We start from the raw sequence: 20,162 nt of genomic DNA on the forward strand, positions 1-20,162 counted from the left end.
TTAACAACAGCTTTTAATACAGGGGGATGAAATTTCATCCATTGAAATGCCACAGAGTTTTAAAGAACTATTGGATTATCAACCACTGAATATTTGAATTTGTATCATGTTACTGGGTAAACAATGCTTAATCTACAGATTCATTTGATGAAATAAAAAAAACCACCCACCCAGAATGTCTCTAGAAAGCACTTTGTGACCTGAGTCATTTCATTCCTATAATAGACGAAAGGTTATGTTCCTTCCTGTAATTCTTTTGGAAAATCTCATTGAATTCTCACAGCAACTTTATAACTAGCTCATTTAAAATGTTGTCAGTTGCCATGCTTTTGGTTTGGTATGAACATATATTAGTGTCTAGAAAGACCTCTCCTATGTGACAATTAATAACACAAATAAATAAAACAAAATCAAAGGTCAATAAGATGATCTTCTAACATATATAAACAAAGATACATTGCTGGATCCAGTAAGTGCTCAACCAAGCCCCTATCTTTGCTCCTCACGAAAATATTAACAGCTGTGAAGGAGAAACTTCAAACTTACTGTGCGACTACATATGCCAGTATCAGTGTGATCATTATGATCGGTGATATGACATTGTTAAAAACTGTTTCTATGCGAGATTTGTGTATTTCATTGAAATAGATAAACTCTGAAGTTACATATTTTATAAAAAATACGTCCGGAATACCCAAGGAATTGAACATTTAAAAATACAAGAAGGGGGTACCGGAAGTCCTGTCCACAAGCACCTGTGCTTTGATCCGCCCACGTAGATCGCTACACAAGGATCTGAAGTAACCCTGTTGAGGGTGCAAGTTACATCTTCTATCATTTATTGGTTATATATAGACCTATAGCAAAAAATTCTTTAAAAATCAATATATGCGCCCAGGGGTGCATGAGCCGAGTTGCATGGGATACATTGTAAAGTCAGGAATGATGTGGCATATTTATAATTGTGAAGAACTAATTTCAGTTTTAAACTTTTCGAGTTACTGTCCAGAAACCATATTTGTCTAAAGTTTTCAATCTATATTCGGTCACTGTGACTTTGACCTTTGTTCTCCAAAATCAATAGGGGCCTTGCTTTGCTGGTATCCAACAATATATCCAAGTATCATTTGATTCGGATTTAAACTTTCTGAGTTATCATCCAGAAACCAAATATTTCTGAAATTTCATTCTATATTCGGTCACTGTGACCCTGACCTTTGATCTATTTTCTCCAAAATCAATAGGGGTCTTCCTTACCTGGTACATAACAATATCTGTAAGTATCATTTGATTCGGATTTAAACTTTCTGAGTTATCATCCGGAAACCAATTGTTGACGCCCGCCCGCCCGCATCACCAAACCAATTAGATATGGCAAGAAATTGGTGCAGTTTCCCTGGGTGGCAATTTTGTAACCAGGTTACAATAGGGACAATATTTTTATTCAATGTAGCATATCAAACATATGTCTTATAGTGCTGAAAATCTAGTAAATATCGACCACCTTTATTTTAAGCTTGCAAGAGTTACAGACCATTCTCTCAACACCCACTTATCTTTAAATGCAGGGTTATAAGGGTTACGAGGGTTACAGACCATTGTTTCAACACCCATTTATCTTTAAATGTAGGGTTACAAGGGTTACGAGGGTTACAGACCATTGTTTCAACACCCATTTATCTTTAAATGTAGGGTTACAAGGGTTACAGACCATTGTTTCAACACCCATTTATCTTTAAATACAGGGTTACAGGGGTTACGAGGGTTACAGGCTTTTCTCTCAACACCCAATTATCATTGAATACATGGTTACGAGGGTTACAGACCATTGTTTCAACATGAGAGAAAGGTCTGTAACCCTGCATTTAATCTTGTAACTCTGTTTTCTAGTGTAACCTCGTAACCCCTGTAACCCTGCATTTAACCTTGTAACACTGTTTTCTAGTGTAACCTGGTTACAAAATTGCTACCCAGGGAAACTGCTCCAATTTCTTGTCATATATAAAACCAATAGCCGAGTTCAACTTCGTTGCAACTCGGCTAAAAATGACAAAACTATCTAAATACATACTAGGTGCCGAAGTAACTGAGTGTCGGTTTCACTTGTACCCGGATTTTTTATTCTTTATTTTCAAGGATCAAATTCATTCCCTCATCTATAACAGGCTATTTTTAGATCTGTAAATAGTCAGTGCAAAGACAGCGGATGCATACTTAAATGAAAGACTGGTGAGCGTTGCTACACATGAGCCGTCTCATGGAGAATATTGCGACATTTCTGTAGAATGAACCATACTGTTATACGTGTTTTGATTGGTCGAGAAAAGCCACATGATGTAAAGCGAAAGCACGCTCGATAAGCATGTAAGGTTACCGGCAAACAGTGAAAGGACCTAGAAACGGGCAATAACATCGAGTTAATTTGGCAGGTAAGTTAGTGAAATATCTTCAGTTCGAGAATTTAGCGGAACTCTGATGGCCCACATCACTGTCAGTTTTCATCAAGTTTTACGAAAGCATCCGTTTTTATTCAGCAGGATGTCATTTAAATATGCACATGTCATTTACTGGTCGTTGACCACGCTGACCACGCGCAACCTTCCGGAATAATCATCGTCTTTCCAATCCATCAAACAAATATTTGAGTAGGTGTCAAGCATTGTTCAGGAAGTGAATGGATGAAAGAAACAGTGAATAAAGGTGTGGTACAGGTTTCTCCCCCAAAATATTTTGAGCACCTTGCCAACGTGGTACTCGGGGTATTTACAGGGTTAGTGAACGTTCCATTAGGGCGGGGTAATTACAGGGCTAGTGAACGTTCCATTGGGGGGGGGGGGGGGGGGGGGTATTACAGGGCTAGTGAAAGTTCCATAGGGGTGGGGTATCCACGAATTGAACGGTTTGGTGAGGTCCATTTCATCTGATGCCTATGAAATCTATATATTCTCTATGAATTACCTAGCATGATGGATCATTCAGTTTGAAAGTCTATCACTGTACTACACCATATAAGATACAATTTTAATCTTCATTACCCATTCCTGGGCTAAATATTTACAGTCGTATTTTGTCATACCTTTGAGGGAAATTTAATGACCAGACCAGGATTCAAACCTGGAATCCCTGAAATTCCAGTTAAGTGCTCTACTGAGTATCTGGTCACTGGCTGTCTGTCCGACGAGCCTGACTGTTACATTCTTCCCCTTTAAATGCCTCACCCTAGCAGACATGACCCATTATTCTCTGTGCAAATAGTAGCACGAAATGTAATGGAAATGGAATAAATTCAATGGATCAGATCACTTCTAAATCTTTAGTCACATGATCTACCAGCTCAGCTCTCTGTTTACCAGTGACCTAAGATCTCAGTATCACTGTTCACCACTGATATCCTTATATACTGGCTTCAGTTCCAATAAACTTAGATGAGCTCACCTTTACAAGAAGTGCTAAAAGTGAAACTGAGATGAAAGTGATCCCTTCTTCGTTCTATGCCAAAGAGACTGCATGATCTGACTGGTGTTAGCAATTTTAAGTTGATATGAACAAATTTTAGGGCATATAGAAATTCACAATATATGACAAGTATATTATCAATGTTGAAACATTCCATATCAGCACTGTTTTAGTTAGGTGAACCTTCGAGCAAGAGTGAAATTATTACACATGTAATCAACATGTCATTTTGATTAAATCCTCTAAACATTTACACAGTTGTAAAGGTGTACATGTAATGCCAATAATGTATTCAAATATACCCCAATAGTCATGTCAGAAGTTTAAGAAAAACACGTGACAGAAATTTTTAAAAAAGATTGAAGGGAATATCTTTCAACTGAATGAACCTGTTTCATATATTGCTAATCGTTTTGAATGTTTTCGATTTTAGCAAACATTTCATCTTTACTTTGGAGTACACATTGAAATTCACATAAATGTACGATTCGAAATCCAATGTTTTCAAAGTCCACTCGAGTACCAAGAATTATTTCCTATATAGATATGAACATTTGATAAAATTATTACATCATTGTGATGCACAAGTATTACAATGGTTACCTTAAAGCAAAAAATTCTAAGATATATGTCACAGGTAAATGCCTGAGAGTGTGACATGGCATGTATAATGATGTATATACAGTAAGACCAAAACAGCATATTGTAGATTCACATCAACCAATAGTATTTTAAAGTACCGTATAGCTGGTTTTTTCCACTGGGTGATAAATTTGGCATGTTTTAGCAGTTATATAGCTTTCCGCCAAAATTTAACTCGCCAAATATGCTCCCGATTGCAACTTCAGTATTTACAAAAGAGATGACTCTTCCTTGTCCGCCAAAATTTATTCTCACTGCTAAAATTATTAGTATACATTTGAGCCAACAAATCGCCAAATGTTAAACCCGTGGAAATAAGCCGCTCTATGGTATTCAATTCTAGTTGTATCCAGTATAACATTAATGATACTGTATAATTTGTGTTGACATATAAGGACACACCCTCTCGACATCCATCCATCCAGAACTACTTTTTCCTAGAGCCCTATGTAGTATCTATAACACTTCTACCAGGGCTCGAAATTAACATATGCCCATCAGTCTGTGACTGGTTAAAAGTCTGGCGGATTGATTGACATTTGCACCATTCAGTCCAATGGGACGTCATTTTAGAAAACTCACTTGTCAAATCTTAAACACGCATTTGGCATTCCTCTGTAGATATAAGACAAACTCGATTGGTAAAGATAAATCTTGCATAAGTGTTACAATATTGTCTGAGGCATATCGAATTAAATTCCATTATTTCATTTTAATAACATTAAGGAGGTATGCTACACCAGAGAAATTTGATGTAGATGAAAAGTGTAGGATATGTAGAAAAATATTTTGAATTTTCAAATTTTCAAATTTACTTTATTTTGTCAAAAAATACAGTTTCAGTAGAAGGTAATCTGAAAAAAATTTAAAACCCCTGCTGGACTCGAACCTGCGATCTATAGTTCAGCAGTCGGTATTCTAACCTACTGAGCTACTCGGCTAGGTATTTAAATGGAAAAGGAAAAGTCAAATATTGCTGATATCGATTTTGTCATCCATGTTTTTAAAGGAAGTCAGCCATTATGACGATGTAGAGTACTACCTTAAAGAAATATGTTTAATTATTTCTGGAAAACTCTGGTGGACTGGTAAATTTTTCTGCGGACTGGTTGAAATTATCCCCTATCAGTATGGCTGGACTGCTGACATAAAATATTAGTTTCAAGCCCTGATTCTACCATACATCATGTTTATGACATAATATATTTGATAAAAGAAAAATTGATTTAAAAAGAAAAAGACAACATGCAGCACTAGTGCCTTTGACAAATCTAGCATAGCTGCTTCATTCACTGAGCTCCGTCAGCTCTTGCTACAGGAAATCACTATATTTGGTTAATTCAAATTTCATTTCTATGATTCATGCAAGCTAAGTAAGAAAAGTTCTGTTATGAATTAGTTTTCATGAGATGAATTGAACTATAAGGATTCCTAGCAAGTTGTCTGATATACTGGTAATTCACTTGGTTTTGGGACACTATACACTTCTTTATAATTCACTTCAGGATTTATAGAGCATAATCTACCCAAAGCCAAATTATATCAAATAACTTTACAATCCATAAAATAATGTATATGTAAATTATATCAAATAACTTTACAATCCATAAGATAATGTATATGTAAATTCATTTTAGGGTGTTTAAATTTGGCCCATTCAGATCTGATGCACTGTTTGGCATACTCGTGATTTTAGAGTTGTTCTGTGTTGGATAATGGATAAATAGAGATTTTCATATATTAGGGCAACTTTGAGCTAGTGCTCTTGTTTCTCATCCAAACTGTGTTAGAATATGAATTCCACTAAAATTGGTGCAGGTACAGTATTCTTTATTTTGATGATACATGTTATGATGTACCACCAATTCATTGCTACAACCACACGGATCGGCTATTTCATTGCTAACTCCTGTGCTACAACTAGTTAGTATATTGACTGACTAATTGGTGTTCAAATGATCCATATTATAGTGTTATTGGATTTATATTGATGAATATTGACACTAGTTGATGCGTTCTACACCCAATGAGTGCCAATATTCACCAGTAAGGGTCAATACATGTATGCGGCTCCTAAGAGTCCTTTATCATATAGTTAAAACATATTTCAGTTGTTTAATGTTGATAATTCATTCTTTTTCTTGTCAAGTTTACAAAATGAACATTATCTTGACATTGGTATGAATGCATGGGATATCATAGTTGCACACATTTTCAGCATTCAGTCAAATTGCTTTAATCAGTGCTAGTGATATAATATTTTCTGGTCCTAATTTGATAACAGTAAACCAGAATTGTAATATTTTAGATATCAATTGATACTTGAATAGAACATTGAAACCAGCTACTGGAAAAAAATTTTTATTCGCAAGTGGGACAATAGGTCCTGCTAGGACCAAAAAAGTTTTGCAGGACCGAACATTTCTGGCAGGAATCACAAAACCCCACACAGTTTATGGATTAGGAATTGCTGAATGAAATACATATATGTAAATATCTTTGTTGCATACATATTCTTTTTCAAAGACCGGCCCTTCCTCCACTACTGCTGTAAATTACACTCTTTTTCATCTGCCCGTCTCTTTTTCATCTGCCCGTCTCTTTTCCTGTTCGTTATTTCCATTTCACAAAAAGTTGACATTCATTTCAATAATTGCCCAGATATTGTTTGCTAAAATTCACTAGAATGTAGAAACACTTTATCAATAAAAAATTATTAGCAATTTATAACAATAAATTTTGATTGAATTAAATCTATGTCATTACAGTTTTCATATTGTTATTGTATCATTGATGAAGATTGCAATATGTTCATCATAAGGTTGTTAACTCGTCCATTTTTGATGCTGGAAATTGGTTAAATGCTACCTGCCATTTTGATAACCTCCTGGATACATGCTGGCCATTTCCTAAATTATCTCAAGCTTTCACTGACTTGATTTCCACTCTTCAATAGCCCCATGTTGCTGGACCATCATCATTTCTTTTTTAATCTGTGTATGTGTATTGCAAAAACACAATTTGTGAATGTATTGGATTGGAAAGTTCAGAGTTGAAGGAAGGGCAACAGACTCTGTCTGTTGATCTGACACCGACTTCAAATATATATGTCTTCTACAAACAAAATAACGAGGTGCATCGCCTGTTTTGTAGATCTTGATGAATTGATATATATACCAGTAGAAGTGTCGGAGATCAAACATTTTGTATTATTTAAGAAGTATTAGATCATATGCCCAAATTTTTATAGTTTCATGGTTTATTGTCTGAATCCAATTCATGATTTTACAGGTTTTTGATATTGACCATTCTAATTTTAATTAAATAGATAGGCTATATTCAATGTAGTTTTGATTCTCTGCTTTTGACCTACAGTGAAAATAAGGTTGTATACTGTTTAATAAACTTTCTTTTATCATTTTAAGGAAATTTGTCAAGAAACATTGTGGAAGAAAAATGCCATCAAGAAATTTCTATATATTTAGTTGCCAAAACATTCCATTTTTCAAGTACTTCATATTTTTTTTTTTTTTTTTTTTACATGATAGCCATGGAGAAAGTTCCTGTTGTGAGGGATATACTGCAGGCGTATGAAGAGGGCAAGGCCACAAGAGGTAGGGCATATCATAAGGTAATACGGTTAAAATGTAGAAAAATGTGAAACGGGTAAAAATTCAGTACACACTCTATCAAAGTGTTAAGTATATATATCTCAGCTGAAGGACATTGGCCTATCTCCTCATGGTTTAGCCTTGTATTACCTGTGAGGAAGTGATTAGGACCTGTACTTATCATTTAACCCCTAGTTATAAATGACACTCTGGAGTTTGATTATACAGATGCCCTATTTCTATATTATATTAATAGAAATCCTAAGGTCACACGTGTATACATATTTGTAGATGTAGGGTATCATTACAGGCCTGTAGTTTTAATCTCTGTATCATGATCAGGGTGTTAAAATCTAATCAACAATTAAATGCATGGAGCAAAGTTATAGTTAGTAGGTAAATAGTTCTGAGGGGTTTAAAGGTAATTTATCAAAGAAAGACAAATAAAATATATCCTTGTTTGATTTTCAAATGCAATGCATATTCATGTTAGAAAAAAACCACCATGTGATAAAAGGAGAAAATGTCATGAATAGCTAAAAGAATTGTTTGATATTCATAACGATTCTTGAAGCAAGAGCAGAATGTCTGATTAACTTTGTTATAGAATTTTGATACAAGAAAATGCATGTCCTTGAAAAATGATTGGCTTGACTTTTTATTATATGTGTATAATAAACTGTAATCTAGTGAGGAAGTAAATTGTACATGAATCCCATTTTTGTTTTCAGATCCCAGAACAAAGGATCTGTTTATGCTGTCCAATAATCCTGTTTATGTTTGGATAATAACAATTGTGTATATTTTAACTGTGACTGTTATTGGGCCGCGATTTATGAAAAATCGTCCCGCCTACAGTTTCCCTCGATTCCTCGTGGTATACAATAGTGTGCTTGTGGTGTGGTCCACCTATATGTTTGTGGAGGTAAGGTATTTAGGAAGGCATACCGGTAAATTATCAAGGGTTTTTAACTCACATAAGCTGGAAGCTCTTGAGGGCTTTTCTGATCGAAATTTGTCCAGTTGACCCAAACTTGGCACAAAGCATTCTTGGGTGAAGGGGATTTAAGTTTGTTAGAATTAAGTCCAAGACCCAAGGGGAGATAATTAAGAAATAGTAAAATAAAGATGGGTTACATGTTTTAATAATCTTTTCTTCAAGATCTGCAAGACCAGGAAAACCCTAACTTGCATAGAAGTTTCCTTGTATAATGAAGGTTCAAATTATTATAAAACATTTTTAAAGAAGACTTTCCTCAAGAGCCATGAGAGTGCAGTTTGTTAAATAAAGATGCAAACATCTTCCTGTAGTGTAGACTCAAGTTTGTGCACACTTTCAGGGCAGCATTTTTTCTACTGCATGGGAATGATACACATTTCATTTGGGAAAATAGAATCAAAATAGAACAAACTGGGAACTTTCTTTCTTATCAACAAATAGCATTTATTTTAAAATGAACTCAGAATAAGCTGTATTTTAAAAAATAAACAAGTATTCATCATTGACATTTTTTAAATGAATGCAATTTTATTGACCTCTACTTTTTATATAAGAGAAAGTGAAGAAATTAGTTAACTCGTACAACATTTTGTAGAAAGAAAATTACAAGTCTCAAATTAGGATGCCATAGTAGTTTATTACCAGTACTGAGCATTTCTAAGCCTCAAAATTGGGGAAAATCTATAGTATTTAGTATTGGGAATAGTACTGTTTATTGGTATAAGGGGTGAAAATGTTGCAAAGGCACATTAGAGGTTGAAGATTTTTACATAGGAATATCTAAAGAAATTCTTTAAAAATCTTGTGTTCAAGAACCACTAGAGTACAATTAGTCTAATTTGTTCTCAAGAGTGCTTTTTAGATAAGTATTGTAGATTCAAATTTGATTCACATTATGGTATGCATGGCAAGATTAGTGTCGTAATCAGGGTAACTCTGTTGATGTTTTACATGGGGAAAGACAATCATTATTCTGCTCGGTTAAGCAATGTGGCCAAGTGATCTCTTGTTATAATCTCTTATCAACTGTCATTATTCAATGAAGATAATCAATTTATATATATGACCTCTGAAATGAAAAGAACATAGTTAATTCCCCCCCCCCCCCTTCCCCCAAATCTCTCACAGGCATTGATCATTTGATGTTGTATGTATAGATGAGCTGTCTCTCTAACTAGCTGCAGGTTTTCAACTTAGTTCCAAAACCTTCATAATAATATGCTTTTATAATTCCCAACCTTTTTTCTTCAGTATTGAAATTTGTCGCAATTGTGTTACGATTCATTTCCTGCACAACAGATTATAAAAACCATGATTGTTACTTTGTAGATTATAGCCAGTGCAATCCATGCAGATTATTGGAAAAATGGATTTCTATGTTGTGTGTACAACCAGGACACCCCCAAGAACCCCAAAGAAGAGAGGGTAGGTTTAGTGGGGTTTTAATATAGAGCCATATTGACAAATAGATAAAGGTACTGGAATGTATTTTAAAGTTGTTTTGTTTTACTGGTATGCAGACTTTGAACACTGAGCAGATGTTTAACGGGGAAAAAAAAGTTAGACAAATAATAAGATCAATGATTCATTTTGAACTGATGTCACTTTCTGTAATGACAATGATATAACATTGTCACTGTTCAAAGATCAAGCAGGATGTTACCAGTAAATGTTACCAGTGAGAAGTAATTTAATTTTATGATGTGAACACTAAGCAGCGTGCTTTTGACAGTAATGATACACTGTGAACATATTATTTTATCTGATGATAAATTGTAGATACGACTGGTGATTTTTTAAAAGACTAATTGTATAGCATTATGTACTTGTCAGAAAGAGCTATTAGAGTCATTTTGTATCACTTTTAATCTGATCAGATATAATTCAGACAATTTTACTGTATGGTTGGAACTAAGGTGAAAAAGAACTCTTGTTCTTTGAGTTCATCAATTGTTTGCTGTATTTAAATTAATGTAGTAATGCAATAAAATGGAGGATGCTTATATAATCTGATTCTTGCATGCTAGGCATCTGAATAGATTACCAGTCCAAACAATGAAATGTACCGCCACTTCCTAGCAGTCCAAAGGAATTTTTGGTGTACAAAGCCTTCAGACAAACATTTTTCAAATCTCTCAGTTTCATTTCTTAAGTCATATTAAGAAAACTGGTTGTATTTACACTGGAACAGAAAAATCATTTACAAGTGAATACATGTATTGATTTTCTATCAGTTTTTATATTTTGCCATCAAAATGTCATTTATGTATGTGGATGGTATTCCATTCAAAATGATTGCTATCAATGGAAACATCGCGACCTGTAATAAGCATGCTTAAGTTCAATAAAAGCTGGCATTTGGATTGTCAACAATATGAATGTTTCAGTTGTATCATTCATGTGCTTAGTTTCAATCTCTTTTTATGTCGCCACCATGAAGTGGTCGGGGCATATAGTGTTACCCATAGCTGTCAATCATTCTGTGTTAGTTTTCCAGTCTTATTTTTTTCTGTGCTTGTAGATAATGAGTTAGTATTGGGTGTATTTCTTTATATTGATGACTTAAAAGTGAAGTACGAGTTTCACGTTGATCTACTTTATATTTTCACTGTAATATTGTCCTTAGAAACTTTCTAATTTTTCAACTGTTTTCTGCCAAGGGCTCAAGTGGGCTCTCCTGATCAAAGTTTTTCCATTGTCTGTTGGTGTCATTGGCATTGCAGATTTTTCACAATTTTTCATCTTCTCCAGAACCATTGAGCCAATTTCAACCAAACTAGGCGTAGAGTATTCTTGGGTGAAAGGGATTCAAGTTTGTTCAAATGAAGGGCCATCGACTCTTCCAAGGGGAAATAATCAAGAAAGGCAAAAATTGAGTGGGTTCATTTAAAGATCTCAAAAACTATTGGGCCAGAAAATAAAAGATATGGAAGCTTCATGACAAATTGAGGATTCAAGTTTGTCTAAATTATTGCGGAGTTCACATTGACTGACAACCTCGCATTGCTACGCAGGGTTTGAAATTAACTTTTTCAAGCACTAGTCCGTACGGACTAGTCACTATTGATGTTCACTAGTCCGCAAAGCATTTCACTAGTCCGTCCAGTATGAAAGGTGAAGATAACGAATAGTGATCAATCTCATAACTCCTATAAGCAATACAAAATAGATAGTTGGGCAAACAAGTATATCATATTTAATGATCTTCATTTTATTCAATAGTAATTAATGAAATCAAACACATCACAGTTGCAAGCAATTCAGTTTCTGACACCTACAGAAGAAAAAGACCACCATACTTTATTTTGCATTCAAGGTCTTCAGAAGCATACAGTAACCTCCGAGTTAATCCTTTTATAAACGTCCATAAGTACGTTCGAGATCGACGTTCTCGTTGTTTTCGTGCTCAGTTCTTAAGAGTCACAGGAGTTCGAAATTTTATCAATAAAGTCACTAAAATTCACTCGATTGACCAAGCCATGAGCCATAGTGTTACGAACTCCTGTCTTAGAATCATGAATGACGAGAACATGTGTGCACAAAGTTTAACGTGCTTGTTCTTAGATCACACTACTTGCAGTTCTTGCACCTCAAACCCGTTTTCGTGATGCGGAGTTCGGAATCAGTAGGAATTTGTGCTCGTTCGAAGAACGGCGGTCTTGAATGCACTCCATGTGTTTGGAAGATCAGGATGTCATAGTCACACAAACACTTACCATGCAGGTAATCTAAGAGGACTCAGACAAATCTTACTAAAATCTTAACCAATTCAAGATTGATTTCCGGATTTTCACTAGTCCGTACAGACTAGTGCTATAGAGAGTTTACTAGTCCGACATGTTTTTTACTAGTCTCGGACTTACGGACATGAGGTAATTTCGAACCCTGCTACGTAAACAAACAAACTGTATTGAAGTGTGAGTTTTCAGTTTGAATGGGACTTTAAACAGATGTTTGAAAGTATGTCTTTAATATTACAAGTTGGGTAATTTTCTTTGTGTTCCGGGTACATGATGACAATTATACAAAAAGCAGTGAGCTCTATAGAAGTGATGTGTTGTATCAGCCAGTCAGTAGTACGCTATTACCAGTATTTTGTTATTAACCAGAATATAACTTATTTTCAGATGGCGAAAGTCCTACACATGTTTTTCATCTCCAAGTTAGTGGAGCTAGTAGATTCAATTCTAATGGTTCTAAGAAAGAAGCAAGAACAAATTTCTTTTTTACACGTGTACCACCATAGTTCCATAGTCAATATATATTGGTGGGTGACCACATATATTCCAGGAGGCCAGTGTAAGTAGTGATTTATTTTGTAATCTTCCGAATGAAGTTCGGAGACTTATTGTTTTTGCTCAGTTCTTCTGCTTCCGCTTCTTCCCTCTTTCTCCCGCCTTAAAAATGTCTGCAGTCGTTTTCAGTAACCTGTTAGTGAAAGTATTAGATATTCAAGGACATGATAGGCCAATTCATCTAGTTGTGCAGAAATATTTGGGTTTTCAGATTGAAGAGGGTTAGGGTACATTTTCAGGGAATCAAATGGGTGTGGGGTCCAACAAGAACTCTATGGGGAAAAATCAATTCCAAATTCAACAGATACAACTTACATGACAAATATGATAGAGTCCTGAGATATTCAGAAATGAGAAGAGACTGACAGGGCCTACAAACTAGTATCAAGGTCAAGGGACTCCATTGACCTTGACCTCTTACCATGAACATAAAAACTGGTTTAACTTTAGAACCTGAACTAATAGTGACATAGGGTCTTTAGAAATGATAAGAAGATGATAGGACTTACAAACTTAAGATCAAGGTCAAGTGACGCCAGTTTTACTAAAGGAAACAAAGGGATTTTTTTTAAATGTTTAAAATCAAGGTTTTTGTAATCTAGATTTAAAAAAAAAAACAGAATTGAAATTAGTATGGATTTTATGCAAGGGAGTTAATTAATGAGGGGGCTAAGAAAAAAAAATCTATTTTATACAGCCAGTACTTCTGTCTTGTTTTTCTTGAAGCTGAAGTGTTCATCAAGTTAAGATAGATGTATTTTTTCAAGTTTCGGATTTTTATAACAAAACCTCTTTATTTAGGCTCAGCCTTTATAAGTCTTATATTTTACTGCTATAGTTTTTTGTTTTTGAATTTTTTTTTTTTTTTTTTTTGCTGAGGGATAAATCTGCAAAAAAATGTATTGAATAGAACTATAACTGTAAAATGGGATTAAACAGGTTTTGTTGCAAAGCCAAAAATAAAATTGGTGTGTTTCTGCTAACTTTTCTGACTGAACTTTTTCATGCCGACCCTAAAAATTATTTTATCAGCAAATCTAAGAAATTTTGGAATTCAGTGATTGATGTGGTCTCACTAAATATCATGCACTGTGTACTTTTTCCAGAAATTTCAAATAAAAGAGTATAGGGTTATCTGTAGTATATTTTTAAGGTCAGTGTAACAAATTGGATGTTTTAGGTTTATTGAACTTTTATAGGTGAATATTGTCATGAGTATGGTATACATGTTGTAGATGCTCGAACACTATTCTGTACCCAATGAGTGCCAAAAGTCACAAATATAAGTTCAGTAACTCTTGTATTATATAGTTAAAACAGATTTCAGTTATTTTATGGTGTCAGATAATGTATTCTTGTTCTCAAGATTACAAAACGAGCATTATTAGCATTGGAGATGAGGATTTAATGTGAAGGATTGATATCTTGTGTACGTTGGTGAAAATAGAAAATCCAGCACAATCTTCCTTTACCAGAAAGGGCATCATTTATGACAGTTTTTACATCAATAGATTTTCACATAATTAAATCATGGCTGTCACAGTTCTATGGATACGGAAGTACATGTAGTACTGCATGAAACACACTGGAATCTTATCTAAACTGACATTTTTTAAATATCAGTCATGAGTATATAAAATTATTCTAAGATATTGATTTGTCACTCTTGTAAAACACTTGTTTATTTTATTTTCATTTAATCATTCACAACAAACTGATTATTTCTTGACTTGTTTCTGATTTTGTTTCAGCCTGGTTTTGTAGTTCTCTGAATGCATTCGTACATATCATTATGTATGCTTACTATGCACTAGCAGCAATTCCATCAATGAGGGGGAGGTTATGGTGGAAGAAATACATCACTAGATTACAGCTGGTAAGGTTCTGGTCATTTATTGCAGTATGTTAGTATGAAGCACATTGAATATTGCTTATATACATGTAGATTACCAAGAATTTCTTTTCAACTCACCTTTTTAGCTCCCTGTAAACTGTCTGTTCGATTTTTTCTCCAAAACCACTAGACATGATTTGGCTCCCAAGAATTACTTTCAGGTTTTTAAAGCAAAGTTTATTTTGAATAAAAATATATTCACAATTTTTATATTCACCTATGTAGAAATAGTATTGATGGTTTTTTCCCCAATCATTATCATTGTGATAAACTGGAGATCACCTGGATGACTCAGATGACCTATTGCATCAATTGCAATTGGTTCCCACCCATTGTCATTCTCATGTTTTAACAATTGCACATTTTTAACTTCTTCCTGAGTACTGAACTAAATCTTTTCAAATTTGGTGTAACGCCTCTTTGGAGTAAAAGGGACTTAAAATTATCAAATTCATTACTTTCACACTACAAGGACCATAGTGGCAGGGCAAAAAAAAAATCACCAAAATTTGACTAATTTTTAGAAAATCTTCACCAATTCCACACATCTGACCAGTCATCTGAAAGGAAAACTTGATGCATAGTTATGCAGAGCAGGGATCCCTCTATTAAAAGTTGTAAATTTTATGACTCCTGGGGCAGTCCTGAGGGGTCTACTGCAGGACAAAAATGGGCACATTGTGTTAATGTCTGTAATATCTTTTCTTTTGTTGACACCAAAACAAAAAACCCCGACTGCATAATCAGGAAGTCCTCTGTCAACTTTGTAAATGCCATGGCTCCAGGAGCAGGGTTTCAGCCTCCAGGGTGGGGTCAAAGGGGTTCAGCCCTCAGGGCAGGGTCAAAGGGGTTCAGTCTCCAGGGAAGGGTAAAAATTTTCATATAGTAGCTCTAAAAGCTTAAAAACAGGTTATGTTTTTAAAATTTAGTATTTTAAAGTCTTGAATAATATTTTAATTAAAAGTTAACGTACATGGAGCAGAACAAACTGCCTGTCAACTTGCCAGAAACATATTCTGATGTTCTTCAAACAAATTCAGTTTCATTGTCAATTGTGCCATAGTTATCTATGCATGTGTCGAGTTACAACTAGTGTTGTGTTCAAAACTTGACTCCACAATATGTGGTTCAAAGTTTTATACTATTTGGTTTTCAAACTTACTAAGTTTCTTCCTATATGAATTAGGTGACTCCAGTAAGGACTGTGGCCCATGGGTCTCTTGCATTCATCATTCTTTGAGATTCTGGTAGGAAACTTGTTTGGATGTAAACATCAATTATGGTCATAGTTGACTCGTACTAGTAAAGATCAATTTTGTTCCCAGTAGACTACAAGAGTCAGCAGTCCTGGAGAGTGTTATATGACATGTAATGCATTAGCAGTGCTCTCAGAATGATGCTTTTTTCATTTCAGATTCAGTTTGTACTGATATTTTTCCACACCATTCAGACAACTTTCACAGGGTGTGACTTCCCTCTGTGGAGCCATATTCTCCTGAGCAGCTACATGATTTCCATGATGGTTCTGTTTGGTAACTTTTATGTACAAGCCTATATCAAGAAGTCAAGAGCCAGCCATAAAAAGACTGACCAGATTCAAAATGGAGGTGCCAAAAATGATAGTCTGCACCATGGCAATGGTGTGAATGGTCACTCAAATGGTATTGTCAGTGATCACAAAAAAGTTAAATAATGTAGAAATCCGTAAAGCATGTAGTTTGTTCCTTAGTAATTATGTACTTGAGGGACAAAACATTTTTTTTTTTTTTGATACAGTAGATATTTTTTACCTGATGCTTAATTTCAGAATATTACTATTAAATGAATGTATGTTGTATATTTTTAATATTGAATACGATTGTGTTGCTGTTTATGATAATACAATGGCATAGTCGGTGAAGACTATAATGTTGGGCAGCGAAATGTTAAGTGCAGTCCCCTGTCCCTGATTGGTATTTTTGTAACTTGTTACATGAAGTCACTATATAGACTGATTTTAACGTGAACAAATGTTTTTGTTATAGCAGTAGCCTGTAGATACATGCATTGATTTGATATCATTTTGTTATGCTTTGTTTTTTTTTTTCTTGTTCATGTTTACGCATATATGAATACAGACTGTAAAACATTATGAATACAGACTGCAAAACATGAATACAGACTGTAAAACATGAATACAGACTGTAAAACATTATGAATACAGACTGTAAAACATTATGAATACAGACTGCAAAACATGAATACAGACTGTAAAACATTATGAATACAGACTGTAAAACATGAATACAGACTGTAAAACATTATGAATACAGACTGTAAAACATTATGAATACAGACTGCAAAACATGAATACAGACTGTAAAACATTATGAATTTGAGTTGTCAGTATCTCACAAGTGATATATTTTATGTTCATTTAGGATTATAACAGGAGATAATTTTCAAGAGAACATTGTACATACATGTATGTATAGTTTGATAAGTAATGTTATACCCCTACTGTGTGTGGCCGGTTAACCTTAGCGACAGCCAAAATAGCAAATTGTAATTATGTAAACAGGGTGTTCATATGTAGGGAGATAATGTATATCTAGTGAATCTCTGATTCCCAACTGAAAAAATGGTGATACGTGATATGAAACTAAAAGTGCTGTGTATAAAGTGTGCTTGAATATATGTTTGAAGATTCATTTTATTTTCAATCAGAAAAATTTATCAATACGTGTATTGACATGTGATCAAATTCTAAAATGCTGTTACACTAAAAATTGTGCCATCTTAGATCATTTCCTTTTTTCAGTTATCATTATTTGTTCTGTTTTTGGTATAATTATCATTATTTGTTCTGTTTTTGGTATAATTATCATTATTTGTTTTGTTTTTTATTTTCCATTGTTGAACACAATAACACCATGGTTAATCTGTTATCAAGGGGAAAAATTCAGCAGTTCTTTTTAGGAAGTGTTTGGGGGTAAACCTCTCTAGCCACTTAAAAAGGGGGGGGGGGGGGGGTGTCTTCTATGCTTATACTATCGATGTATCCTCTGGGCAGAAATAGACATTATATATTCCATTGCTTGGGGTGGGGGTGTTCTTAAAGTTTTAAGAGCAACATGAAAAGAAAAATAGAATGATGCAATCAGATTTTTAAAAAATACTTTGAAATTTAACTTGTATAATGACGTGTGTATACAGCTGGAGCTTCCGGAGAATGGTAACTATATTCAGTGGGTGTTCGTTGGATTAAAACAGAGAGGCATGTTATATATGAAAACTAGAAAAATTAACTTTAGAACAGACTCTTTAGTTGATTAACTTTAGAACAGACTCTTTAGCGTATTTCAAAGATAAAGCTGCTGAATGTCTCACCAATCACTAGGCCTTTAGTTAATTGATTCTGGGTTGATCAGAGAATTTATACTTTGTATTAGTTAACATCAAATAATAACAAGTAACATGAGCTATTTTAGTGTTCGTTGGTATCAAAAAGTACTGTTATAAGGGATGTACCTGTCAAATATGATGATCAAGTGAAGTAAGAGTAATGTTATTGTGACTGACAGAAACACTGATTGACGGATGATCAGACTGCATATCCCCAGGACCATTTCACATTCGCCGTGGATTTTGTAAGATTACCTTGCTGTGAATTTTCCAAGTCGCATCTTGTACGGGTAAATGTATAGGGTGTCACAGATGTATCGCTAAGAACCAATGGGACAACCATGTAATAAAGAGGCTTGGTTTTATAGAGTATTTACAGTTATCTCTTAAAAAATTCCCAAGTTGATTGTGAATTGGTCCTACATGTGGACCACCTATTTATTAACATCCCTCCCTATAGGTACCTTCCAGCCTGGCAGAAAAAAAAAACCAAGTGTGCCATGTGTTCTACTGGGTTTTTTTTATATCTATAATCTGTTAGCATTGTAAGGTATTGTGTATTCATAAAGACATATCCAACAATGAATAAAATGCCCATGAAAAAGAACCAATTTTAGTTATTTCAAGTATTTCTAAAAAATAATGACACGAGTTTCAAAGGGAAGATGGTGATTAATTTTGCAAAATATTTTGTGCAAGGTTCTTATGAAAAGGTACATTTACCCATCTGGGGACGTAAAACAGAGACATAAGGTGCTGTGGAACTTGACTATTCGGTATGATCATCGACTCAATTTTTAAAGTTGAAGTAGCTAGGTCCATAGGAAAGCATGGGACTATCCTTTCTTTTTGTGTTTGTAGTGAACTATTCTTTAGGATACATGCATCTTCAGTTTTATCCCATTTTGGTAAAAGATTTGTGCAATTTGGTTAAATTTTGCCACAAGAAAAGTGATGAGGGATTTTTGTAATGTTTTTTATTTCTTTTATTTTTTTTTTAAAAGATGGCCCAAATGCAAATAAGATGTCAAAATTTTCAATTTCTAAAAAAAATAATGTCTGCATTTTATGTATTGTGGAGTTGTACCGTTTCATCAAAAGACATTTTTGCGGGCATTATACATGACTTAATTTGTATTTAAATGTTCTCGCTGTACTGTTCATATCTTCCTCGATGCTGTGATAATGATGTAAACAAAATGCTATGTGATCAACAATATGTGACATAAGTTTTATATACATAAATCTAAAAATTAAAGAAATTTCATTTTATTTTTATGCAGAAGAAAATTATGTTTATGTTGCAAAGCATTAAAAAAAACCAATATTTTGTTTTATCATTTTATCATTAATTTTTTATGAAGACCTTGAAAATGAGACTGAAAGTTATTTATTATATAGAATGCTTTTAGTGTTGAATGTGTGAAATAATGCCTATTTTGTATATTATGAGCTGATTATAATATTGAAAGATGCTATCACATCTTTAAATGTATTTAATTTTAAAATGGTAAAATAAAAATAAAAGACTGTATAGAATGAACTTTTAGTGATGTTACTGGAGGGAATCTATCACAAGCACCGTCTAATACGGAAGTTCCGAGTTCCCCAAGAGTTATTTCCCTTTGTCGAACTCTTCCGTAAATTATGACGTAAATATGATGACAGTGGGTACATTTGCTAATTACTATCGTTGTATTATTTCTTAAAAGATGATATCCAGAGTTTCTGAGACCATCCTATCTCGGAAAAGGCAACTTTAGTGTGTTTATGAGTATTGGATAACAAAATGGCTCAAACAAATATTGTTAATTGCCATCTTTCATTGATAAAAGAGTCACTCATGTAGAAGAGGAAACGAATAATGATTCAATAGCCAA

General features: G+C 34.1%; 1 protein-coding gene across 4 annotated transcripts; it reads left to right on the forward strand.

The window, feature by feature from the left end:
- The first annotated feature begins 2,290 nt into the window (after positions 1-2,290).
- LOC125668735 (elongation of very long chain fatty acids protein 2-like) lies at positions 2,291-19,825 on the forward strand. Of its 4 annotated transcripts, none has more exons than XM_048903123.2 (7): positions 2,291-2,429; positions 7,647-7,712; positions 8,441-8,634; positions 10,039-10,134; positions 12,837-13,008; positions 14,756-14,880; positions 16,313-19,825. In XM_048903123.2, the coding sequence occupies exons 2-7, from the start codon at positions 7,649-7,651 to the stop codon at positions 16,589-16,591; spliced, it is 930 nt and encodes a 309-aa protein (XP_048759080.2). In that variant the 5' UTR covers positions 2,291-2,429; positions 7,647-7,648; the 3' UTR covers positions 16,592-19,825. The 4 variants fall into 4 exon arrangements, with proteins under 4 accessions (XP_048759080.2, XP_048759079.2, XP_056018060.1 ...); XM_048903122.2 differs by lacking the exon at positions 2,291-2,429 and adding an exon at positions 2,487-2,700; XM_056162085.1 differs by lacking the exon at positions 2,291-2,429 and adding an exon at positions 2,489-2,645.
- The last annotated feature ends 337 nt before the right edge of the window (positions 19,826-20,162 follow it).

The sequence above is a fragment of the Ostrea edulis genome, chromosome 4, assembly GCF_947568905.1.
Source record: "Ostrea edulis chromosome 4, xbOstEdul1.1, whole genome shotgun sequence".
Taxonomy (NCBI): Eukaryota; Metazoa; Mollusca; class Bivalvia; order Ostreida; family Ostreidae; genus Ostrea; species Ostrea edulis.

Excerpts from the sequence above, each read along its gene's own strand:
- LOC125668735 (XM_048903122.2), top strand. The coding sequence starts at position 2,679 with ATGAAAGAAACAGTGAATAAAG. Across the intron at positions 7,713-8,440 it reads AGAGGGCAAGGCCACAAGAG|ATCCCAGAACAAAGGATCTG; the intron begins GTAGGGCATATC and ends TTTTGTTTTCAG. Across the intron at positions 8,635-10,038 it reads CCACCTATATGTTTGTGGAG|ATTATAGCCAGTGCAATCCA; the intron begins GTAAGGTATTTA and ends GTTACTTTGTAG.